Raw genomic sequence first — 26,403 nt, 5'->3', positions numbered from 1 at the left:
CTTGAGTGGAGTTAGCATTAAGAGAGTACCTCAAACAATTAGAGTCTCTTCAAGAACCATGAGGAAGAGACAGCCGAAGTTTAAGAAACAGTTTTTTTTCCCGTGCTTGTGATCTCGCAAGTGCGAAATCTCATGAGCGTAGGTCGCATGATGTCTTCGCGCACGCAGGGGGGAATAATTATTTCTCCCCTAACTTAGGTCTCTAGTTTTCTACCTAGATGACTCGGGGGGCAGGGGGTCTAGCAGAGCTGGCGAGGAGTTGTCGTCATGGCTGACGTGCGACAGAAGCAGTGGTGAAGGTAGACGAGGGGAGGAAGAAATTGAACCGAGCAACAGTGAAGGCGGCCAACGGGTAGCTGTTGACGGAGATGGAGGTGGCCATAGTAGCTGATAGGAGGGGATCGGCGATGATAAGGATCAGTATCGAAAAATGAGGGGAGGAAGAAATCAAAGACAACTCCCGCTCGCTCCCGGTTCCCAATCTTGACTTTCGAGCCCTCATTAAGTTAACGAGCCGGCTTGCGAACTTTTGAATCAAACCATGGTTTGGTCGAGCTCGGCTCATTAACTCAAATGCGCCTAATCTGGATCTCGAACCGAACTGGATCTTGAACTCGGTTTGAGATCTAGATAAATCGAATCGAACTAAGCCAGAACCAAGCCGAGCTCGACCATTCGCGGTTCGATGCCACCCCTAGGTACAACCACCCATATTGCACTAACCCACAAAACCATGCCTCTTGTGCTAGGTGAACTACTAGATGCACCATAACATCGAAGAATATAGGTGGATCAATCTTTTCCATCTTACCTAAGATTAAAAGCAATGTTAGGTTGCATGTTCAATACATTAACTTTAATGTTTTTTAGCACAACTCTTCGAAGAATAATTCCAACTCAACTATTGGAGTCATCACATCCTTTAAAATAACCATGTAATAGGATATAGAGAAATTGTTGCATAATTACATGACAGTAATGATTCTTCATATCCTATAGGTAGGAGGTTGCAACATTTACACATCTTACTATATTTGAAGCATACCCATATGAAAAATTAATAGTCCATAGCCAAGCACAAAACTTCTTCTTCTCATCTAATTACATTGTTTACAATGCATGGGACATGAATGTCTTGCCACTATCTTTGATCAGGTGTAATTCCTTTTTAATCACCATTTTTTCACCACAAATTATCTAAATGTAGATAGCGACGTGCCCCATGTAATATTACTTGCCTTCTTGTTTAACCTCTAAGAATAGGTCACACTCATATTGATTGAGCAAGCAAATTTTCCTTTAGTACACCATTACAAAGATTTGTAGGCCAAAAAATCATTGATGGTCCAAAGTAGAGCAACATACATCCTATACGCCTCACCCATTACTGCTTGCACATCCTCATTTCATAACTTCTTCAACCCACCCATGAATAGTTACAAGTAGATATAAATATCGTTGCTTGGCGATTTTGGCCTCAAAATCGGTTATCTTGGAACAAGATAATAATCCGTCATACACTTATAAGGTGGCAAACTATATGGTATCAATACCATTGGACATATGCTGTACTACGTGCTCATGTTGCCAAAGGGATTGAAACCATTGCTAGTGAGTCCTAGATGTACACTTTGCATGTCTCTCACAAACCATGCATATTGTTTGTCAAATTCACGCCAAGCTTCTAAATTTATTGGATGTCATAATGTCTCATTACCATTCACAAACATATTACCATAACACCTCATGCCTTTGGCTATTCATTTTCATGTGAACAACCATTGAAGTCATGGCTTTAGTGGAAAATAGTGCAAGACTTAGTAAAGCATCGATTTTCGTTTCTCACTTGAACATGTGTAACTTGACTCATTGCATTGTGGGCATTCTTCTACGTTCTCATAGTCCTAGAATTGGACGTAGTCATTTTTATGCACATGATAATAATTTTGAGGTAGTGTCTCCCCTAGAGGAAGTGCCTCTTTCATTTGTAAAAGTATATAATCCATTCTTTTGTTACTTATGTTGCATATCATTTTAATGTGAAGCAACTGAATAAAAATCTTCCAACTTTGAAAAAACTTTGCCAACCAGTATACAATTTTCAATTCACATCTATGAATAAATACATAAACCTATCATTTGCCACTCTTTTCTTCATCCAGTTATTGACCTTGGATACTAAATACTGATTGTTTATCATTCATGCTATTTGTGTTGCTTGCACATTAGGGATGGCGATTTCACTTCCATCATTCATGGTTTCAACATTACCAATTTTTTGGTTGGACCTTGTCTTAACAACCTACCTCTGATGCATAAATTCAGTAATATTGACATGTTCTTTATGCAGCATCCATTAGGTATAACTTTGTGTCACTCTATAAAAATACAAGTGAATATTTACTTCACAATTTGATAATGCTTGCGAAAAAATATATGAAGTTGAGAAGGATGATGATGCGGAGAAGAGAAGGAGAAGAAAAGAGAAAAGAAGATGGAGAAAGACAACGAAGACGCAAATGAGGAGACAAAGTCTAAAAGTGAGATGATCAAGTGGGAGACTCGGAAGATGATGATGACAATGAAGCAGGACATTGGGGAGTAGAGTTTTTCCCCTAGAGGGGGTAGCACTCAGTGGACAACCCATATACACCACCTCCATCACATACTCAAGAATAAACAAGAAAAAAAAAGCTAGCATAAAAGAAGAAGAGAAGGTAGAAGAACTAGGAAAGGAAGAAGGTGATAGAAATAGAACAAGAAAGAGTAGTTGGGGAAGCAAATTACATTGAGAATGTAGCAGGGCAAGCATAAGCGGCACAAGGAAGAATTGCCAACAAAGGAATTAATAGGGGAAGAACAAAAACTACTGACCAAAAAGAAGAAGAAAAATAAGATATAAAGGAAGAAAAAGAGGATAAAGAAGAAGACATTATGAAAAAGGACCAAGAAATAATTGTCAAGTTGTTGGATGATTTGCAGATAGCAGATGCAAAGGGGTAGGAAGCAACTACTGCATTTGTCTAGAGTTTGAAAGATAAGGATCTAGACAGCCTTGTCACAAGACAACTCTTGAATTAAAAAAAAAGGATGATTGGTAAACAAGAAGTAATAGAAGTTGAGAATATAATTGAAGAAGATAAGAGGTCCAATGCCAGCCCTAGAACATGAGGAGAGTAAATTGCTTGTTAATAGCATGGGTGAGATTAACTGACATAAATGGGTCTTCAGTGACACAAATGGAGAGCAACAAAGTGGCTTCTCAAAAGATTTCTTAGTACGAAGTTCAGATTGAAGTGGAAGGCAAAAGGTACTTTAAAAGTGCAGCAACCAATTGAGAAAATTAAGGCCCACAAACTTTTTTTTGTCAAAAAGGTTAAGGAAGAAGAAACAGAGAGACTAGAGAAGGAGAAAAAAGAAGAAGCAATGGCTTTGGCAGATCCCCACCACCAAGAAACTCTTTCAAACATGACTCTTATTCTTTACCCAATAGCAGTCTATTCCTCATGCATGAATACGTACCAAAGCAGAAACAAGAAACCTGATTCCCTCCTTACACGTGCCCTTCCATACCAATTGGTTACTACTCTGGATAAAATGGATAATCTAGAAAGAGAGTCAACCAAAAGTCACATAAAGTATTTATCTAAGAAGTCCTAGGCTCTCTATTTTGTATTTCTTAATTATGCTCTTAGACTTATATGTACATTATTTGTTGTATACATGAAATACAAGGTTTATTTCCACCTCATATTTGTGAGAACAACTGATTTTCATAGTTTGTCACATATAACAAGTAATTTTAATGATGTAACACAAAGAGTAAAGGCACTTAATCAAATATAAAAAGATGTATCAGATTCAAGGGGATAAAGTAAAAACATAGGCAACAAACTTAGGGAACATTTGTCCAAAATTCTTGCACTTTCATATACACATTGATAGTTAATTTATATTCATTGATGGGTATTTGTCATCATAAAAAAAAGGGAAGATTTTTTACCCAAATATTCCCATGAAGTTAATTATGATGATAATAAACATTTAGGAACTAATTGCAAAATTTTAATAAAATTTTGGTAGGAAAAAAACTTGGAAAACATGGCAGTTCAAGTGACGAACCAAGCCATGCCCAACCGGATAACTCATGTATATGATTTGAGTGGCTATCCAAAGAAATTATGAAGGTTGTCTGACAACATGTCAATCTACTGAACAATAGGAGAGAAAAGGTTATACTTGGAATCATTTGCTTGGATGATCGAATGGTCAAGTGCATGAAGACATGAAGAGGAGAAGACTATGATGAAGGATGACCAACTGGACTATCTGCCTCAAAATGATAGGGGGAGAAAATCCTCTATTGAGGTGAATTTGCTCAACCGACTAGGTGACCCATACAATGAAGGCTACAAGGAAACATGAAGCACCAAAGTAGATCGTCTAACTGGGCATACTTTATCTAAACGATATAAGAGAGAAAAAGGAATTATAAGGGCTTGTTTGGCTAGTCATCCAGACACAAAGAAGAAATTAGAAAGAGCAAGTGACAATATCTTAGACCAGGCTTGCTCGAAGACAGTCTTTAAAATGCTTCACAAATTTCATTAAGTCAACGTAGATCACAATAATTTGAAAGTGATATACTATTGTATTAGTAACTCAAATCATGAATTTATATTATGTTTCCAATTTTCTATGATTGATTTCACCAAGATTTTCAAAATGGAATTATCATTTTCTGGTAGAAATGACACTAAAACGATTAGTTTTAGACCATTGAATCTCATCTATTTAAAGGTTTTCACACGCTACACTAAAAAATACTGAGTGCTACAGCCAAAGAGAAATATTCTCACATTCTCCCAACATTTTAAAACAATTCAAAATTTCTCAAAGAGACCCAAAACCAAGTGTACTTTTAAAGAGCTAAGTATTTGTGCCTCATAAATTTGAAATCTTTTGTATATTTGGTATTTTTCAAGCTAAACTAGGTTTGGACATATTCTAAGATCATTTTTAATTATTGAGAAGTTATGATTGTGAGTCTATCATATTAGACTCCAATTAGGGGCAATTGTAAAACTTTTCAAACTCTAATTTAAGAGTTTTCCAAATTTCACAGTGCTCATATTTTGAAATCATTTGTTTAGGATTGAATTCTGCTAATTGTTATGGTAGAATCATGAAATATTGGGTTTATTATTTTGAGCTTTTTTCTAGTAACATATGCATGAGTTAAGAAGCTTTGTGCTTAATTGAAAAGTAAGTATTCTTTGTCATGTTATAAATTAACCAAGACTTTGATAAATTGATTAATAATTTGCTGCTAAAAATCCCTCTCGAGGGTCTAGATGCTTGTACCTAGTAGCTCTTGGCTATACATTGGATAGGTACTATTATTGAACCTTTGAAGTCTATTGACTTATATGCCATTTGGCCTATCAACATAGGTGAATTAACTATGAGGTACAAACACCTAGGCAGTAGCTTAGCAATTTGAGATAATGTTGGGTTGTGAATCACTATAAAAATATTGTTGTATTTGTGAGGGATTGCTATTTTTATTCATTTTATTTAAAATTACCCATAAATCTTGATAAACTTACTTAGTCTAATCCCCCCCCACCCCCTCCCCCCTCTTTTTTTTTGGGCTAGAGTTTTTTCATTCGATGTTAACCTGTAAGGTGGGATCTCCTTAGTAGGTGCAGTCCTCTAGCATAAAAAAAACTAGTGGTCTATAACAATAAGGAATAATGGCTTGAATGGGGCTCTCCTCTTCCTCACCCTCATTGTCAGCCAAGTCTATCACTTTTATTTGGAGCTTTTCTTTTTACCTTTCTTCTTCTTCTCCAACTTTTTGAACTCTTTTTCTCTTGCAACTTTCTCTCTTTTATTGTTTTCTTCCCCCAACCTCTTTTCCTTCCAATTCCATTTCCTCAACTATCTTTGCATCCTTACCATCCAACTCCATGTCCATTGCCTCTTCTTCTATACTTCTTTTTCTTTTTAATTTCCTTCTTGGTTCTCTTTGGGCATTGTGTCTTCTTCTACTTGGGAGCCATCAATGGGAGGATAATCTATCCCAAAATCATTATCCTAGTTTCCTCTTATCATCCTTTTCTACTTTTGAATCTTCTTCTTCTCCTTTTTTTTTTTAGATTTCACATTTTCTTCATTTTCTTCTTTCTCATTTTTTTGGTATTCCCACAATCTACTACCTCGAATGGCTCAAGAATCACTCTGTGTTTACCACTTCGGTGGTGTTTCCACATCTAATTTAAATCAAGGTCCAAAAGGGCTCCAAGAAGCTTGACCTTCCACGACAAATCCTTCAATGTGCCATGAAGGAATTCAAACTCAAATTTGTCATATGTGCGGAGGATGTGTTTAAAGTCCTCATTGACCTTTTCTCCCTTTCTCTTCTTTCTCTATCTTCATCTAATGGCTTAGAGGTAGTGGTCATCTCTTGAGCTTCATTCTTGACTCCTTTACTCTTACTTTTTCCACTAATCCCAATAACAATTGTTTTATTAAAAAAAATTATCCACCTTCTTGAATCCATACTTTTCTAACTACCAACCATTCTTGAGGAAATAATAAGTGATGATCCAACCATGGGCAACCTTCATATCTTTCTTTTGTCAGTTGTGGAAAATGGAGTCCACTACATACACTCCAAAATCAAACTTTATCCCATTATTCAACATGTATACTAGTAACTTGTCACTAAGTGACACATGTAGTGTTGTCTTGCTCCCAACAAAATATTGAACTATAAAGAGCAGTAATTGTGTCAAACTCAAGTAACTTAGTCATTTTAAACTCTTCCTCACCACATAGTGTAGTGTGGAAAATTTCGTAGGTGAGTCCAAGAGGCTTACCCTTCCTGCTTGATACTAGGAGTCATGATTTATCTTCTCTACCAAACATAATATTAATTGAATGGGCATCCAAAATCACTTCATCTCCTTCAAACATAGAATGAATTACCCTCTCACCAGGGTATAATGGCTTTTTCCACCTAATAGACATATGGAAAATGTGTAAAACCTTCTTACTAATCAAATAATCACTACTAAAGTTCTTCAATTTATGATCTTTTAAGATACTCTTGAGTTGGAGGGTTTTCTTTAGCTAAATGTTTTTCAATCGGTTTCCCCGTTCCAGTTCCAATACCCTTTAACTTGATAAAATTACCATTTATGTATCCTCAAAATAAGCATTTGGAAACCAATTTTGGGTGGGAGACTTACCAAATAAATTTTTCTTCTTCTTGTCAAAATTGGGTGTCGTTGTAATGATCTCATCCATCTTACAAGTTGTCATGTGCTTTTCCTTGCCTATGTGAGCTGCCCCAGTGGATGATTCCATATCTTTGGAAAACTTTCCCTTTTGTTTGGTGATTGTCAAAGTGGGAAATAGAATTTAGAGGGGTTCTTGGACAATTTTGGAAGGTTTTTGGTGGATAGTCATAGACCTTTAACCCTTGCATTCGAATGAAAATTTCAAAATCACGGATTGGGTATTTATAGCATCACATAAGTCATTCAAACTATTTTCACAATTGAGATCCAATTTTTAACTATCAAAATTGGGTATTTTCGGTGATATATATTCTTTCTTGTAACATATTTTTGCCCTTTGAAAGATAACACAAAATGGAGACCCAATATATTCCATAGAAAAATCAAGACAATAAAATTTATCAAGTGGACGAACTAAATAAAAGAGGACAAAACTCTCAAAAGTCATCGCCAACAACAAGAGTAACAAGACACAATCCACGAAGCAATCTCAATTTCGGTCCATAACAACCCAAATTGGCAACCACAACAAATCAACCCAAATGAAAGTCTAGTGGTTTGTCAAACAAAAAAAATGGCAAATCCAATGAATTTAATCAACACAAAAAATGAATAAAGGGATTGTTGAGCCTCGACACAAGTTGAAGAAAAATAATATGCCAAGAAGAGCCAACTTGAAGAAGAGAAGCACTTGTGGATGATGATTTGTTGCTAGAACGACGCTAGAGGAGAAACATCAGATCAGAGTGTGAAAAAGGAAACCTAGATGTGTCAATCAAAGAGAAATAACAGAAAATAATAATTAAATCAGGTGATTATGCACTAATCCCCCCCTTAATAGACAGTGAAACCGAAATTTACTTGCTTTTCTCCCGTTGCTTGAACTTCCTGTGACTAAAGTTATTTCCCTAGTTTCTCCGGTCTTTCTGTTGGACCCGCGCAGACGCGACGCCGACTGCTCGGTTTGGAGTTCGGACAGATTCCAGTTACTCCACGTCGGGACTCATACGCTTCAGGGAGTGTCACAACTCACAGATGCCCGCGTAGAGTCGACTGCTGTTTCTTCCGTTGTGTATCTATTCGACCTCGCATCTTAGGTTCAACAATTTCACTGGACTGCAGAAAACAAAAAAAAAATGGCACAAGAGGATCAAAATCAGCAGGCAACTAAGAAGCGGAAAAGAAAGCCTGTTTATATCTATGGAAACTACAAAGCCTACTATAATTATCGCGTAACTCATCCAGACTCCCTTCTTTTTATTGAACCGGTGTCTCTTTCATCTTAAGCAATTTAGGATTGAATTATCATTTCTTACCTCTCAGTCTGAACCTCTTTGGTTGTTTATTTATTGATTTCTTCAGTGCTTGGTTTTGTATCCAGATTGATCAGAGCGTAGGTGAAGACCCTCGACTAGCTGTGCTAAAGAAAGAATGGTTTGAAGGAAAAAATTGTCTTGATATTGGATGTAACCAAGGTCTCATGACTATCAGTATAGGTAACCTTTTGTTACTATTTTTAGGTTATGCCATGAAGAGATTCAAATATTTGCTGGTAATCCATAGTGTTTGCTTGCTTTTTTATTTTTATTTTTTGTATGCGTCTAATGCTAAGTTCTAGGTTCTCTTCTTTGGTTTACGTGCAGCAAAAAAATTCTCCTGCGAGCGCATTGTTGGTGTAGACATTGATGGAAGTAAGTCACCAAGGCTTTGAGTCTTTATGCAAAAGTTAAATATTTTCTTAGGGAAAAAAAGCCTTTTTTTTCCCTCTTGCACTTTTTTCGTACATGCTATGGTAAATTGGTTGTATCTGATTAGGAACTGGCCCGCTATTAGACTTATACCCTCTTGCTCAATGGTGCCTTTGCTGAAGGTGTCAGTTCTCAATGTTATGGACTCAACTACTTGAACCTGAGGATTGAAAAAAATCAATCTGGAATTTGTCATACTTCAAAGGTCTTTTCAGAGTGTTCTACTTTTGGATTTGCATGTACTACTTCAGACTCTATGTAACTTTATGATTGCTGACAACATTGACCATGCCATGTGGAGCTTTGGTAACATTGATGGAATGACATATAGTTAAATAAAAATGGCCGTAAGAGTTATGGCTAAAAAGATCTGGACAGATGAACTTTCAATTCAGCTATTTTGGTCGAATGAAAACAGATTGGATAAGAAAATGCTTTGGAGATGATATAGTCTAGAATGAAAAGGTTTTGCACTACATCTCCACAAGAGGAAGACCCTAGACTGTGATGTTGGAGGCATGATGATAATTGTGAGATGAAGGATTGAAGTAGTGGAAAAATGACTTAACATACTCACTAATGGTGGAAATAACACACAAATGGATTGAAACAGGTAACCAGATTGCACTCCATTTACTAATGTGCATGAAAAAGGCATTTAACATATTTGTTTTAGTTCACAAATAAATAGAAATACTTCAGAGATATGAAAATAGAAGTCAAATATGAGGTCTCATAATGGGGGTACATGGTGTGCCCTATTATTATATGATGAACTTCAAGGACCAGGATTCTTTTAATTAGTTTTTTGTGTGCAGGGGACTAACTGTCTCATTATTTTTGGAAGAACTTATTTTTTTAATAAAAAATTGCTTATATTGACAGTGTTACCCTGATAGAAGCTCCCTTTTTCTGTCTTCAAACATAGATATAAGAAATTAGGTGCTAAATGGGATATTAAGTTATTAATGGTTGTCTTCAAATTCCATCTATGGGTGTCTTGCCGAGATGCCTCGCATCTCAGCTGAGACATCTTGGGACTTTGAGGTTCTGATATGTTACACATGGCCATGACATCTAAATTCTTATTATTTTAATATTTTTAAAACCCGAGAAAGAATGTTACATTCTGAGACTTGATACATATTGCCCGAGAATTCTTGAATTTTAAGGTACTCAAGTTGTCTAAAAAAAATGAGATACCCACTTCGACACATACCTTAGGGTTTTGCTTTCTCTTTCTCTTTTTTTCTTTTTTTCTTACTTTCTTTCTTACTTTCTTTCTTTCTTTCCTTATTTCTTTCTCTTTTCTTGCTTTATTTTTCTTACTTTTTTTGGTTTCTTTTTGTATTTATTTTTTCCCTCTCTCCCTCTTGTTTTGGTTACACTGGACATCCATGAAACTCTTAGACACCTATATGACTAAAAAAGAGGAGCTGATGTTACATTGAACACTCACTAAAAAATATTATTTCAACCATTATACTTGTGAATCTAATTGTTTAAAAGAAAATTTATGGTGATTGTATCTACATATAATATATATATATATATATATATTTTTTTTTTTTTGAATTTTTTTCTTGATTAGCAGCATATGTAAGCCCAAAATATATCAGCAATTCTTCCAAAAAAACAAAAAAAATCAGCTAGAAGATAAATTTCCGTACATTCAAAATCCAAGTCATACTTGCTAGGGGGCTTTTTTTTTTTATATATTTTTCTGCAGAATAATACAACTGAAAAGCAGGTCTAGCATTGGTAACTCTAATTTATTTGTTTATTTATTCTTAGTCCGTCTGATGTTTCTACAAGCTCTTGTGCTGTTTTTCTGATATTTGGTTTTGGTTTGCTAGCTTTAGTTGAAACTGCACAATGGAACCTTAGAAGAGTTGCTAAAAAGGAGCAGTCTGAATTCGTGAAGACTTCTGAGAAAGAATGTGGTTCAGATGAGAAGGTTTCTGAATCTTCAGTCCGCAATCTGTTCAAGGGAGTCTCTTTCCGGAAAGAGAACATTGTTGAGAACGAACATGCCTGCTCAGGCCAGTATGATACGATACTTTGGTAATTAGCTTCAGTTGATAATTTTTTGGCCTTTGTAACCTTGTTTTATCTAATCTTTAACTGAATGAACTTTAAACCCATAAAATATCTGCCATTTCGTTTTTATTTTATCAACTGTCTTGCACACTTTTTTGTTTTCTTGATGTTGTGTTGCAGACTATAAATCAATCTGTCCTTGTATGCAGTCTGAGTGTCACCAAGTGGATCCATCTGAATTGGGGAGATGATGGGTTGATTACATTATTTGTGAAGATCTGGAATCTTCTTCGACCCGTAAGTGTCAAATAAAACTTAACAATTTCTTACTTTATTTTATTTTTTTCTTATGTTGACGTTGGGTCTTGGTCCATAAAAAATGGACTAGCCAAAGTTAAGAGTCATTTTCCCAAATAATAACCAGAGAATTTGCTTGACTATAAAAGAGACTTATTAATGATTATTTTAAAATGTGCTTTTTTTTAATGGCATGAGATTTTATTAGAGAAGAGGAAACAGATGAATTCAGCAACACCCCAAAACGCTAGACAACAAAAGAAAAAGAAAAAAACACTCTTAGAAATTATAAGAGGAAAATACAAAATTATGATCTCTAAATTCTTATAGACGAAATCTTTTGCTATGGAGAGTGGTTGAATTTGAACCCTGAGGGATATGGGTATACGATGGCTTGGCATGAGCCTCTAAGTCAGCATCACTTCAATATATGGAGAAGCCTCCATGGGGGGGTCAACTGATTTGGTCCCCCAGCTAATGATGGCTTTGGAGTCTTCTTCCACGTGCGGTTGCTCCATGTTTCTGGTTGTAGTGAGCTTTATTCCCTGCAAAGTGGTGCTGGCTTCAGCATCTTTGAGTTTGCAACTCTGAGAAAGCCACAATTAGTAATGATCACCAGGCCATCCCAATCTTTGAATATGGCCCAATATTGTCAGGGCTAGGGTTGCCGAAGGGGCAATCATCAAATTGAGCTTGAGGAGCCCCTGAGGAGGAGGCTTCCACTCCATGGTGGGTCTAATCCTTGGGTTGGACAGGGAGGCGATAGTAGGCCAGTTCTTTTCAAGGTAAGCACTTTCAAATTCATTGAATTCCCTTTTCATGCCTGCTCATGAGAGGATGTGATGAGTAATCTTTATCTCGAACCTCATCAAATGACTCCGCAGTGCCCCAAAAACATGGTTGTTTCTTTTGTTCCATACACACTAGGGGAGATAGGCCATAATAGCCAGTCGGAGAGTCTCACCTTTGCTTGGCAGAGGAATGAAAGCACAATGAGAAATGCAATCTCTCAAAGAGTTTCAGAAACAGTTGCTAAGATTGAAAAGTTGGAGGAATTTGTTAAGGAATAGTCCACATGAATTAGTGAGTACAAAGACCTTGGTTTATTAGCTGGGAAAGAGGTTTCCTAAGTTGGCTAGTCATTTTGGGATGGGCCTTGGACCCAACTTTACATGGTATCAGTGCAGGTACTCATATGTGGGTCTCCACCTAAATTATCTACTTGTAGAGCCACAAAAGAAGGCCTAGACCTAAATTATCCACTTGTAGAGTCACAGAAGAGGGCCTAGACCTAAATTATTTACTTGTGGAGTTTCAAAAAGGGCCTACACCTAAATTATCCACATGTAGAGCGACAAAAGAGGGCCTACACGTGAGGGGCAGTGTTAAGGAATAGTCCCACATGGATTAGTGAGTACAAAAATTTTGAGATTATTAGTTGGGAAAAATGTTCCTAAGTTGGTTAGTCATTTTGGGATTGGGCCTTCGACCCAACTTTACAGAAGTGATACCATATGCTTTTGGTGAAGGTGGCAATGCACCGGGATGTGACCAACTGATTCTTCATGGTCATTAGAATCGACAGAGATTATTGATTGCTGGACATCTTCTCTTATTAAGGTTGTCATAAGTCAAAATCTTATTTCTAAAGGCACACCAAGAGAAAAAATTCACCTTGGGAAACCTTGAAGCTTCCACACTTTTGCCACATCAAGGTTGTTGCTGCGTAGACACGAGCTTTGAACTGTAGTAAGAAGTCATAAAGAATTGTCTCTTTCAAGTCTATCCAAATTATTTTAAATCTCCAGAAACCTGGATATGAGTACCCTCAAGGGTGGACGACAACCTGCTGACTTCCAAGTCTTCAAATCAGTGAGGTTCTTTCAGAACATCAAGTCCAATCCATTTGGGGAGTGAAAATCAGAAACTTTTAATCTATGGCCACGGGAGATTTTGTATAAAGGCCAGGAACTCTAATGCGAGGGGGTTATCCATGTCACAATGGTCCTCCTAGAAATGGACCGAGTTGCCTCCATGAACTCTAAACCTGATGTTGCTTTTATCCTTGTTTGGTAATAGCTTTCCACCAGGGGGAACAGGTCCTTGAGAGGGGGGGGAAGGTCTGTACTTATATTTTGGTATGATTCCTTTATAAAGCCTCTTTGTAGGTGCTGCATTTCCATATAATTTGGCTAAGAGGGCCTTGTTCATCACCGTTATTTGCCTAATTCCCATTCCAGTGTGGGACTTGGGGAGGTAGACGAACTCTAAGAGGTGATATTTCCTGCGGTTTTTCTAAGGATTCAATAGACTTAGCAATGGCTGCAGGAGTGGGTTTGACTAGTGTCAGTCTCCCTGCTTTAGAGAGTAATTTCCCTTTCCATAAGGCAAGACGAGATTCTCAACCACAGGAGCCAATTGGGATTTGGAGGAGTGCTACTGGTTGAAAGGGGTAGGACCAAGATTATGAAGCGGAAGTGGGAGATATTGCATCCCAGAAAAGCTCCAAAACTATCTATCGAGCCACCATCAACATTGAGGTGAACAATAGTTGACTTGTGCCAGTTTATCTTCTACCCAGAGACGACATTGAAGAAGATAAGGGTCACCTTTAGGCTGGTGATTTCCTCTGAACTGGCATGACAAATGTAAAGGGAATCATCAACTAAATGCAGGATTGAAATATCAAGATTATGTAATTCAGCAACGGGCTGGAGCCACTCTTATTTGGCTGCATGAATGAAGTTAAAATGCAGTTCTCCACTTATGTTTTTTTTGGAAAAAAGATGTATATATTAACAAAAGAACAAAGAATTACAGAGGGACGGGGAACAATTGCCTTACAACAAGAGATTGTAAGGAAGCTCCTGACTTGGCAAGCACATCTGCCACCGAGTTAGTAGATCTCAGAATGTGAGACCAAATACAAGAAAATTGAGAAGATACCATGCAACCTGCTAAAGAATCTATTGGTGGTTTTATTCATCAGAACCAAAAATGAAGCCGTTGAAATGCAACCTCTCACCCACATTCTCCATTTAATTCCGAGTCCTATACAAGCCACGACAGAGGCAAGGAGGTCCCAATAAACTCAGTCAAATACCTTCTCAAGGTTGAGCTTTAGAAGGAGTCTACTGAGCTTCTTCTTTTGAAGATTTTGATCAACTTATGGGTGGTGGACAGATCCTAGATTTGTCTCCCTTAGTTGAAAGCGGTTTGGTTCTGGTGTACAGGCTTGCGGAGATGGTTGGCGAGTACCTTGGCCAGGATCTTGTATGTACTTGAGCTTAGGCTGATCGGTCTGAAGTCTGAAGGATGCTGACTTTGCTTTTTTTTGGGGACAAGGGCAATGAAAGAAGCACCAAAAGCAGTCCTCGTGAGCCCCTTTTCATGAAATTCAACTAATAGGTTGAGTAGGTCACCCTTGAAGAAATTCCTGCCAGCATGATAGAAGTCAGCAGTGAATCTGTCAGGGCCCAGTGTTTTGTCAGTAGGTAAGGCAAGGATGACATCTTCAATCTCTTTTTTGAAAAAAATACCCAAGCCAGCACCTTTTCCTGGTTCAGTTGCAAGTTGTTGGGTGGGGGGGGGGGGGGGGGGACTTGATCTCCTTGTCTGTGTTGTAGAGTTTTAAATAAAACTTAATAAACTTGTTAATAATAACCCATGGATCTAAGATCTGCTCTATGTTTTCAATTAGAGAAGTGATCCTCTGTTGAAGCTATGACTGAGCAAATCTTTAACCAAGTTTCGGTATGGCTATTAAATAAAAAAGAATTCAGCAACCTTGGTGGATCAAACTTCAAAAGTAACTGGAAATCTATTGCTGGCCTATCTCTACCCCCTCGCCATCCTACTATGGCAATTTGGGCCCCTCCTCCCCCCGGGTTCTTGAAACTCAATTTTGATAGAAGTGCTCTTGGCTTCCCAGGCCCAGCAGGGTTCCGTGGAGTCATCCATGATGAAAAGGGTGATCTCCTCTTCTCCTATTCCGGCCCCCTTGGTATCTCAGACTCTACTACAGTAGAGCTCTCAGGCCTCCTACACGGGCTCAAAATCTTCTCTACCAACCTCTCTGGTCCCCTTTGTATTGAAGGTGATTCAAAAGTGGTCGTCAACTGGTGTGCAAACCACAACCATCCCCCATGGCGTCACTGGGATATATACAAAGACATGTAATTTGTTTTCTCCTTTAAATTGTAAGTGGAGTCATATTCCACGATCTACTAATCGCTTGGCAGATGTCTAGGCCAAAGCGGGCATTTCTCTCCAACACTTTGTTGTGGAGTCATGCCCCCGACATTAGGTTTGTATTCTTCTTCTTTTTTTTTCAATATATGCACCATTTTATCAAAAAAAAATTAGAGAAGCGATCCTGTTCGACCATTGGTGGGATGAGGCAACAGTGTGAAAGAACTTTTTGTTGTGGTCTCTCTTTTTTATCCTTTTGAATCTTGCATTTTGTTTCCAGTTTTTGCGCTTATGAAGAGAAATCTTTTTCAAGAGAAGAGAGGAGAGTTTCCTTATGGGACTGAAGAGGGCCTGACTTGGTAGTGATTTCCAGTGCTGGGATGTCACTTAGGAGGAGCAATGGGAGGAGAGGGCAACCCAGAGAGGAATTGTAGCATTCTTTGATTTTGCCTTAGAGTAATTTGAGCTTTTTGGCAATCCCTGGGCTTCAAAGCTTGAAACTGAGTCCCACCAGTCCTTCAATTTCTGGGGAATCTTTCAATTTGTGGCCAGTATTGCTCGAACCAAAATGGGAGGGACCCCAAGGGATGGGATCACAATTTAACATGGTTAATGATCAGGTGTAGGGTGAGGTAGCATGGAGCCTGCAACATCCTTGTGTAAGTCAAACCAGTTGCTAGAAGCTAAAAAACGATCTAGTTATTGACAGAAATGAAGGGGATTGATTGTTTTTTTTGCTGAGATATCATAAAGATTGAAGTTGTTAATGAAGTCATTGAACACTTGCATTTAGGCAGAAAAGTGAGGAGCAGGGAGCTTCTTTTAATGCTGACATCTTATGACATTGAAGTCTCTGGCAATAAGCCTAGTGCTAGATCAAGAGACAAGGTGTGGTTCGATGTCTGGCCGATGGTTGCCGTGGAGGTGACGGAAGAAGGGCTGCCCAAGAATTTCCAGAAGAGAGATCCGGAAACTGAAGTGCCAAGGAGTACTGACTTCTAGTGGAATGAATCAGTTGGAGGAGAGTGGTGTTTCAAATGGCAATGATCCCCCAGCAAAACCATTGGTGCCAAGAACTTCCCAAGCAAATTCTTGGACTGATCACAAGTCACCGATCTGAGAGATAGAGGGGGTTTCAATTTTTTATTCCTAGGAGAGTGCTAGGTGTGCATGAAATGATCTTATCATTTGTCAAGCAATGGCCTTCTTTGAGGCAGCCCCAAGACCACATATATTCCATGAAACAATAATCATAGGGAAGATTTGAAAGGAAACAGAAGGGCTAGAGCTGGTTCTTCCATGATGATATCCAAGGATTGAGTGAATTCTTTCACTATGTTCTAAAGGTGAATGTTGACTTTTTCTTAGCTTTGGGCGGGTCCCTCTTATTGTGGCTGCTCCTATTGGTTTTGGAATAAAGCTTTTTGAATTTCCTTAGGAAGGATTGGGCTTCTATGTTTCCATGTCGAGTTGTAGCACTTCTTCAACTTCTACATCTGATGTACAAGAGATGGGGGGATGCAGAGTTTGAGGGCGATATTTTTGTCTGGCTCCTCCATTCTCCATATCATTGGTTGGAATCTTACAGTTCTCGGATATCTCTTGACTGTAATAGTAAGTCTGTAGAGCTTCTTGTTCTTCTTTGGGAGCAAAACAATTGTTTCAACTGATGGATGAAGTCAGGGAGATAGAATTTTGGTAGCTCTTCTTTCCCCATTTTCTGGCTGGATTGAGTTAACCCTAAGGTAAGGATTGGTTTGGAGGTTCGTGATGGGGATAGATGGGACAAAATCTTGAAATTGTGGAGTGGTCTACGAGATAAGTCTATGAGTTGGGTTTGGGCTTGACATGTGCTGGGAGTGGGAAGGAGATAAGCTAGCAAGAAAGTTTTGGTGAGGTAGTGGGCATTTAAAGTAAGAGAGGGTTGGTTTCAGCTCGGGTTTGGTTTTGGGGCTTGGGTGGGATCTGAAAGGTTTTGTTGGGTTTCCAAGGGTCCGAAAATGATGGGGACAGTTGATTGGTTGTTGAATTTGTGCAGAGGGAGTAGGTAAAATAGGGAAAGGATTTGAAATATGGGTTTGAGTTATTTCCTTTTTTGTTGAAACTAGCACCGGTCTTTGGGGTGATGACCCTACACCTACCAAGAAACAGCAGCACCGAATCTCTACCTGCAACAACCTGGATAGCTCTCTGATGACAAGGCGTGCCGCCGTTCCAGTCGACGCCCCAAGAACAAAGGACACCAACGACGCTCACTGAGAATGGACCATTGTATCCAAGCGACGACGACCTCAACACAGACCAGAATTTTTTCTGTTTGGTCTACGGAAACACTACTACTACTGTTGAGAAGATCAATCGTGCTTTAGGAGCTGTTGTTCGCATCACCATGGCTAATTGAACCAAGTGTTCTTTCATCTATATCCCGATCGCGACGACTGCCTTTTGTAGGCAGCTCACATAAAACTCTGGAATTATGGACTGGATGCTTCGCCTTTTACATTTCCGCGGTTGCCTTCCGTGGCCAGCATGAATGCAAGATTGTCCAGCATCATGGCAACCTCATTATGGCACGCATTTAAGTCCCGACCAAGTCTGACTTCGGTTGGAAGACATTGTACTACTGCTTGGTTAGCTTCTCACCTATCCCGACTCTGCTGAATGAGAAACACCCATCAGCAAACCCACCCTCGCTCTTCCCACCACTCTTGCCCTCCCCTCACCATACCTAGAATCATATTCCACCTCCCTAGCTGACCTTCATGTGCCATCCTCATCTCCTTCGAGACCCTTGCCTCCACTAGATATGATACAGAAAGTGACACCTTTTGTCCCTCCAATACAACTGGCTGCCCTTGAATACGAACTGCCGTAACCCAGTGATACCATCTCCTTTTCCTCTAGCTTTGTTAGTGATGGTCGATCTGCACTTGGTTGCTCTATCACTATCAACACTATCCCTGGTGTTGAGAAGTACACCATTATCAGATGGCTCATGTCCCATCTCCAGCTCAGTTATACCCCACGTATCTCACACCTTAGCCCCTACTGCTGGTTAGTTCACTTCTATTCAAATTCAGATAAGGCCTCTGCTTTCACCCTCTCTCCCTGCCCTAGCTCCGACATCACAAACATCAGCAAATGGCTCCCCTCAGCCCCCTCTAGCACATTCGAGCGATGGCTAACCATCCGTGGATTCCCTGCAGAACTGTGGCAATGCAGAATCTTTGCTAGCATTGCAGCTGTCTCAAGAATGTTCATCGCCCTGGATCGAGACACCGAACACTATCATCAGCTGGACAAGGCATGACTACTCATCAATCCTCATCGGATTCACTGCGGACATCAATTCCTTTGCATTGTCATTGACAATGCCACGTTTTGGATCAAGGTTTCTTTCGACGACATGCAAATTTCTGGTGTGATGATGAGTAGCATCATGACTCCGACGAGTTAACCCATCACTCACTGTGTTCAGTCACTGACTCACCAAGTCCAAACACCAACTTGAATCACCCTATGCCGAGCAAACCTTTTTCCTGACCACGCCCGTCAGGCCGATCAAATTCAAATTCTCCTCTGTAACAGCCACGTACCTTCTGTTGTAGCCCAGGCAAAACTGCCACCCCACCCAACACTTAGGCAGAACAGCCCCCTTCCTGTCAGCCTTACCCCACCTATGCCTATGACAATCGCTCAACTCTTTTTACCCGCCCCCAGAAAATGACAGCTCCTTACTCGGTCAACTCCCCAACCACTCCCATCAAGTGCCAAATCACACACAAACTGCCAACATGTCCTACCCCCATAACATGCACCTTAATTTGGAGCTTACCTCGACCTTAGATTTGCCTCCAATAGAAGCCCCACTCGCCATGTGTCACCCTCTCCCTATATCATCTGAGCAACCTAATGTCATTACCCCAACGACCTTCTGTCCTATTATGGACTCTCCACCACGCCTCCTCACAAATTTCCTATATCATTTTGATTCTTAGTCAAGCACCGAAGCCTGAAGTCAACGTCCCCAGAGACAGCAAAACCTATTCCCCCCTCTCATTGCCACTCATCAACATCGAAATCGTGCTCAACCCAGACAAATTCTGAAACCCAATACCTCAAAGATCCTGAAACTAGGCATTACATCTTCTCAAAGCTCGATGAGCGTTTTCTCAATGCTTTGTGGAAGTGCTTCAGTATGAGAAGCACAAATTCAACCCTGGAACCTAGGACCAGATGATGGAATTGGCCAATCTGATGGGGGTGGTTTACTCTAGCCCTTTGGCGGGTGACCAGTGCTCGTTCGAAGTCCAAAATAAACGTGAAAAATGACTTTGGTCTCCTGGAACAGGTCACTTAAAATTTTGGAGAATTATGTTGTTTGGATCGCAGTCTTTATTCTCGTTCTACAACTTTTTTCGGGTTGTTCAAACGGTTGTGGACTAGTTGGACGGCCGCCGTTAGATGCCTTTTCTCCTTCTTCTAGGTGTTTGCCTTCTTTTTTCTAGGCATTCGAGCAGTTCACTAAACGGAAGCTTCCAATGGCTTTTCTCTCTCCTGGCCATTAAGATGGTCTCCATCTGGTTGGTCAGCCTTCAAAGATCGGTTCTTATCTAATATTTTTTAGTGTAGTCGGTTCAGTGGCCAAATGGGTACTTTCAGTGCCTTTTCTCTCTCATGTTTAGTCAGACAAAGAATGTCTGATCAGATGGGGAATGTTGGACAAGGAACGTTTGGTCTGACGGACTTCTTGTCTTGGTCTTGGTTTCCTCATTTTCCCTTTCTGACTTGATTATGTTGGCCCTTCGGATGTCTAGGTGATCGGTCTTTAACAAAGCCTTTTCTTTCTCCAATCTGGTCAGACGGGCAGTTCAGTTAGATGACTTTTTTTTTTAACCTTGCTTGCTGTGTTGAGGCTGCTTGTGTGGTCGAACGATTTGTTTTCTGACATGAGCTACTTGCTCCTTTTTTGTATGGGCCATTTGGATGGATCATGGTCTATTAAACGGATATTTTGGGCTTTCAAGTTGCAAGGTATACTTAATACATTTTATTAGTTACTTAAGTGTTTGTTATCATCAAAATTATCTCAAAGGGGATCTTAAAACCTACATGTTGTTCCCTCTTACTCCCCTCTGGTTTCTTATGGAGACTTTCGTCCATCCTTCTTCCAATTGTGGGATGTGAATCTCTATCACTCCCTCTCCTCCATTGCTCCCATTCAAGGCTGGAAATTGCTGCAATTTTCCTTGATCTTGAACCCACTCGAGCTCGAGCTCTTGTGACCATTATATTTTAAAATGTTGATTGCACAGAAACGGTATCCTAAACATAACTTAATGGCTTTCAAAAAGTAGGTATTTTCTTTTTGTTTTCTCTACCGCTTTTGGTAACTATGAGTCCTTGGTGATGGAGAATAGAGCCTTTCTCTAGGATCTTCAAGTTTATGTCGGCAGATTTTTTCCCCCCTTGAGGTGAAGGGTGACTGGATAGTTTTTATCAGCTGGGCTACTAGAAAAAAAGGCTCGTCAGTTTGTTGTTTATGTACTTTGATGAGATAGAGGGCATTTTTAGACTGCTTTCTATTTCTTTGTTGCATACTCTTAGAAGTGTGGACTATATTTTAGATTCTTTGGCTCAAGAGGGAGTCACCCAACATCTTGCTGTGGGACCCTCCTTGTCAATTCATTACTGATGTCTTATATATATTCTTTTTGTTTGACACTGCCGAGTGTTTTGACCATTTTATCTTTGTACTCTTCTCCCTTGGGATTTCTCTCAACAAAATTCTTTTTCTAATTGTAATAAAGAATTGATGAGCAAAAAGTGATATTTAAAGTTTATCAAAGTAGTTAGAACTATTATGAGATATTAAAGTATTTTAATTGAATGAAGAAATTCATTATATCAAAGGATTAAGTGATTGTCAACTCAACCAAAAAGAGGGTCAGTTTTTTTTTTTTACATTTTTCTTCTGAATTTTTTGTCATTTTGTAAGGGCATTTTGATGAAAGCCTAGAGAAGCAGTCTCAGTGGGATCATAGACCAAGTCGGTAAGCCCAGTCAATGAGACAGAAATACAAGCACAAGGAAAGCCAAGGAAGCTAGGAAGTAGAAACTACTAGGCAACCATGGAAAAATCAATAAAAAAACATAATCCAAAAAAATCATAAAGGGAGGGAAGTGTCATAAGTGAGTTTCTGGTGGCTGACTTCCTCCCTTACTAAGCTATCTGCTATCCCATCTGCATTTTAATATGCTGCCAATGGATGGGTCTGGATATGTTGACATCCTCAATCTCGTCCATGAACTCCATAAACCAACCTGACAATGCCTTCTTGCTTGAGCCCCAAGAGAACCATCTGAGAGTCACCTTTGACCAGTAAATAGGTCTCAAATCTCTTGAAGTATAACGGGCAGCCTAGGAGGAGAGCCCTAATCTCAGCCACTATGACTCACACTGCCCAAAGGGTGTAGAGTGCACAGGAGTACCATACCGTCTGAATCCCTAACCACACCCCCACCTCCTGTGTGCCTAAAATCTCTAAAATTGATGTTTAGCCATCTTTCAGGAGGGGGGACCCAAGTAGTCGTCTGGACAATGTGCTGCAGGCCTGAGTGGATGACTGTGTGTCCATTTCTGCTAACTACTGAGCAAGGAAGATGGGATGTGTCTTTTAATTTACTTGCCTTGAAGAGAATGCTGTGCTTTGTTTTTCAATGATTGCTCCCTGAGGTTTGTTACCTTCAAACACTCATTTATTGCTGTTATTCCATACATTCCAAGAGACGACAGCAATAGTGAGGCCCCAAAATGCCCTTCCAGTTTTGCCCTAAGGCGAGGACTGGTGGTAAGGAGGGGGAGGGCAGGAGGGAGACAAAATGTGAGTCCAAATTTGAGGATGAAGGCTGCCCTAATCTGTTGAGTGATTAAGTTATGATGGAGAGAGCTAACCGATTTTGAATGGTTGGTGCTAAGTTTGCAGGCTTGGACGTCAATGGTTCTCCCCTTTTTAGAGAGCTGGTTGGCCATGAAGATTTTACCTTTGGCTGCAGAAGACAGGAAGTAAGTCACTTTGGGCAGGGCTGGGATCCTCCAAAAGCATGTTTCAACAGGGGGAGGGCCAAGGACGGCTGAACACAAGAATGCATATTGGGAGGCAACTGTGTGGTTCCCAAAGGGATCGATCCAAACCATGATGTCTAATCTCCAACCCCTAATGTATTTGGATTCAAGTTGGGCGAGGAGGTTCAATGCATTGGTCAACTCCTCATGAGTGAGAGCTCACCAAAGGTTAAGATTCCATTGATGGCCACTGGGTTGCTGGGAGTACGAGTCTACAACAGAGACCAGCAGATAAGCAGCCACCCAATAGATGGTTGGGAAGGTAGTGGCAAGGGTTGCTTCTCCAATCCAAGTATCATTCCAAAAGGAGGTATAATCCCCATTTCTCACATGGATGGAGTACCCTAGCCCGAAGGGATCAGCTTGCAAATGGTTTTCCTAATGTTCAATGGGTCACTCGGAGGCTGTGAGGGAGGGAGGGAGGGGAAGGGAAAAGCCACATGGAATCGCTGTCTGTTTGAACAATCATTTTTCGCATGCTTCTAGTTTCAGTCCAAATTTTCAAAGCCATTTGGAGAGAAGAGCTGAGTTCTTTACTCTGATTCTCCTGATACCGAGTCCCTCAAGATTCTTAGGTTTACAGACTTCCTTCACATTGACGAGGTGTTGTGTGAAGGAGAGGTTCCCCTCCAGAGAAACTGCCTTTCAAATGGATTCAGTGTGATTGGCAATGGAAGCAGCACAATGAATGAAAGATATATAGTAATTGGGAAGTCCTGAAAGTATGGACTATAGAGTAGTATTTCCAGCCAAAGAGATGAGTTTGTCATGCCAATTTGCAAGCTGACAATCAAATCACTCAATGATGAGGGTCCAGAGGGTTTTGTTCGGTTTGCCTAGAAATGAGGGGAGGCCCAGATGGTGGGGAATGAGCCTATCCTGCACCAAGCAAGCTAGCCATGGTACAGAGGCTGAGTCATCATCCAAGATGATGGCATAGATCGAAGATTTTGACCAGTTCACATGCTGACCTGAGATGAGCTCGTATATGGACAAGAGCGCTTTAACATTCAAAAGCTGGTCAATGTCTCATCCAGAGAAAGAGATGGTGTCATCGGCGAATTGTATAAGGGAGGTCCCAACCACTAGTCTATCTGGGGAATTAGAGCCAAATTCTTGCCTTGGCAAGTGCAAACAACAAGGAGAGAGCTTCTCCCATGATGTTATAGAGGAGGGGACATATCACCTCCTTGCCTAAGCCCCCTGGTGCTTTTGAGGTGACCGTGCTTGGTAACATTGAAGATTATGGAGAATGAGCATGAGGAGATGCAGCTCCTTATCCACATTCTCCATCTTACCCCAATCTGCTTTCCATGTCTGATTTGAGAATTACCCTCGTGTCGGTTGCTTTTATGGGAGTATAAGAGCTCATGGGCTGAAATGGCAGCTTCAAGAATTTACCGTCTCTTGAGAAAGGCACATTGGTTATTGCTAATGACCTCAGAGAAAACCCTAGTCAACATGTTTACTAGGGTCAAAGAGTTTTTGTAAAGCTTCAAGCTTCTTTTTTACTGTTTAAAAACTGTTGACAAGATTGATCAAGGAAGTTGAATAGAAGTATCACAACAAGATCTTTTTCCAGTTGGATCATGTTCAAACAACTAAAAATTTAATGTTGTGAGGTCCTTCTCATTGGGGTTATATCTAGTATGTGTCTCCTAGTTGTTATCATGCATTTTGATTTCGTGGACTATGTGCTCCCTTTCTAAGCCTCTCTTTGTATTTTTGCTTCTTTTTCTTGTCCTTAACAAGTCTTTTAACTGCATTAGTGGCCATAGACTTATCTGATTCCAACTTGTTTTCTTGGACTCAACACGAAAAACAAGTAGGGAGAATTGTGTGTGTAGTCTCATGATCTATGTTTTCTTGGACATCATAAAAAGCGAAGTGGGAAGAAGTTTGTTGAGAAAAGCAACATTGGTTATTCAATAGAAGGGGACGGCAATTTCAGGTTGACTAGTAGGGAGGTGTGTGTGAACTCTCATTCTCTATGTTCAAGCCCACTTGGAACCTACATATGAGTGATTGCAAAATCATATCAAGAGAAATTATGTCAAATTACGTAAATTTGTTTTCAACTTCTTTACTTGCCAACTTTATGGCAGAATATTTTAACATTTCTATTTTTGATTGCCAGGGTGGCACTCTTGTACTGGAACCTCAGCCTTGGTCATCATATAAAAAGAATCGTCTGGTCTCAGAGGTATTACATAGACGCCCATCGTTGTTTCATATCTACTTGTATATTTGATAGACAGTAGAAAGATGGTTTGTGCATACTGCATATTGACGAGAACAATAGAAGCCAAGAAGTATATCCGTGACAAAGACAAGACACTAATGAATTTATATTTTCGTTATTTGATAGACAACTGTCTTTTGGATAAGCACCCTAGAAAGACACGACTGAAGCAACTTCATGAATTTTTTTATGTTTTTTTCTTTAGACAGCCCAACTTTTAGGCTCAAAAGATCGGTTTGCTAGCTGCAAGATCTTACCTTAAAAAAATATTTTTTTCCTACAGTTGACTGATACTTAATAATTTGGGTTATTTGCAGGTAGCTTCCATGAATTTTAAGAAAATTTCATTGATGCCATCTTGTTTCCACGAAATTCTATTGGACAAGGTAGGATTGCTTTTCTGAATATTAAGAAAGTTGAAAAAGATTAGTCTTTGACACTGTTTTGAGGAATTTTGAATTGTAAACGCCTTGCAGGTTGGTTTCAGAGCTTGGGAGAATATTTCGACTAATGTGAAGGGCAGTATCGCTGGATTTAACAGGCCAATTTTCGCCTTCTACAAGTGATGCATTTCAGTTCTCAAAATTTCTTTCCTTCTGTATGCTGTATCAAAGTCACCAGCACGGAAGAGAACATTTACTGCTGCATAGAGAAGGCAAATGAAACATCAACCAACAGCAACTACGGTGTACAGTAGTGTTTTGTTAGATTCATATATGACTGCGTTTCATAGATTATACTTGTTATCCGGTGCTTAACGTAGTAGTTTAAAAATGAGTTAACATTATTGAATGTGGTGGATACAAAGTTTAGGGTTTTAAGTTTTTAACCTGATATTATGCAAATAGGGTTCAAGTTGTGACATCAATTATCATTATAAACATAGACTTTTGCAATGACCATTCTCAATTAAATTCTCAAGGGGTGGTCTCTCATTTTTGCCCAAGCTATGAATCAATGATAATCTATATACCATTATTACTCTCTAAGCAATTTACTGTGATAATCTATACAAGAAAACAAAATAAAAGAAAATTCATTTTTTCTTCGATTGATTTTTTCATTGAAAAATATTCTAATTTAAAAAGTTGTATTTTTTTTGGTTTTCTTGTGTTGTGCCACCTTAAGAAACAATCAGAAATTTAGTTATTGTAGTTGTGTTTTATATTAGAAATAAAATATTTTATAAATAATAAAAATAACATTAAATTAAGAGATAAGTGCAAAAACCATTTTAGTGCTTCTTAGTTAAAATTGTCTCATATTTCTTATTAGGGCAATATAAACTTCACTTTCTTATCATTGTTAATATTTTAAAAGAAAAAGTTGAATCAAGTGGGAAATTTTCTTATCCCCAAAACTGGCATTGTAGACATAAAGGTTTTAATCATCAAAGTTAGGCCCCTGATCGACGGTCTAAATCATCAACATCAAAGTTATGGTCTTAAAAAT

The 26,403-nt window shown here is 39.3% G+C and overlaps 1 protein-coding gene across 3 annotated transcripts; it reads left to right on the top strand.

Annotated features, from left to right (window-relative positions):
- The first annotated feature begins 8,234 nt into the window (after positions 1–8,234).
- On the top strand, positions 8,235–25,821 carry LOC137937526 (probable RNA methyltransferase At5g51130). 3 transcript variants are annotated; one of them, XM_068782589.1, is made up of 8 exons: positions 8,235–8,539; positions 8,689–8,803; positions 8,951–8,998; positions 10,918–11,119; positions 11,305–11,392; positions 24,847–24,912; positions 25,269–25,337; positions 25,428–25,821. In XM_068782589.1, exons 1-8 carry the CDS (start codon positions 8,444–8,446, stop codon positions 25,515–25,517), a joined length of 774 nt encoding a protein of 257 aa, XP_068638690.1. In that variant the 5' UTR covers positions 8,235–8,443; the 3' UTR covers positions 25,518–25,821. The 3 variants fall into 3 exon arrangements, with proteins under 3 accessions (XP_068638690.1, XP_068638691.1, XP_068638689.1); XM_068782590.1 differs by having other exon boundaries at positions 10,912–11,101; XM_068782588.1 differs by having other exon boundaries at positions 10,912–11,119.
- The last annotated feature ends 582 nt before the right edge of the window (positions 25,822–26,403 follow it).

The sequence above is a fragment of the Aristolochia californica genome, unplaced genomic scaffold (genome assembly GCF_029961685.1).
Source record: "Aristolochia californica isolate CCGP_79_NKW_82.1479 unplaced genomic scaffold, dmAriCali1.0.hap1 SCAF_7, whole genome shotgun sequence".
In the NCBI taxonomy this organism is placed as follows: domain Eukaryota; kingdom Viridiplantae; phylum Streptophyta; class Magnoliopsida; order Piperales; family Aristolochiaceae; genus Aristolochia; species Aristolochia californica.
The sequence above is the reverse complement of the archived record's forward strand: the minus strand, read 5'-3'. Positions and strand labels throughout refer to the sequence as shown.

Bases quoted from the DNA above. Each gene is read 5' to 3' on its own strand.
- LOC137937526 (XM_068782588.1), top strand. From the start codon at position 8,444: ATGGCACAAGAGGATCAAAATCAGCAGGCAACTAAGAAGCGGAAAAGA. The intron at 8,540-8,688 runs GTAACTCATCCA...TTTTGTATCCAG, and splicing joins AAGCCTACTATAATTATCGC to ATTGATCAGAGCGTAGGTGA. The intron at 8,804-8,950 runs GTAACCTTTTGT...GTTTACGTGCAG, and splicing joins TCTCATGACTATCAGTATAG to CAAAAAAATTCTCCTGCGAG.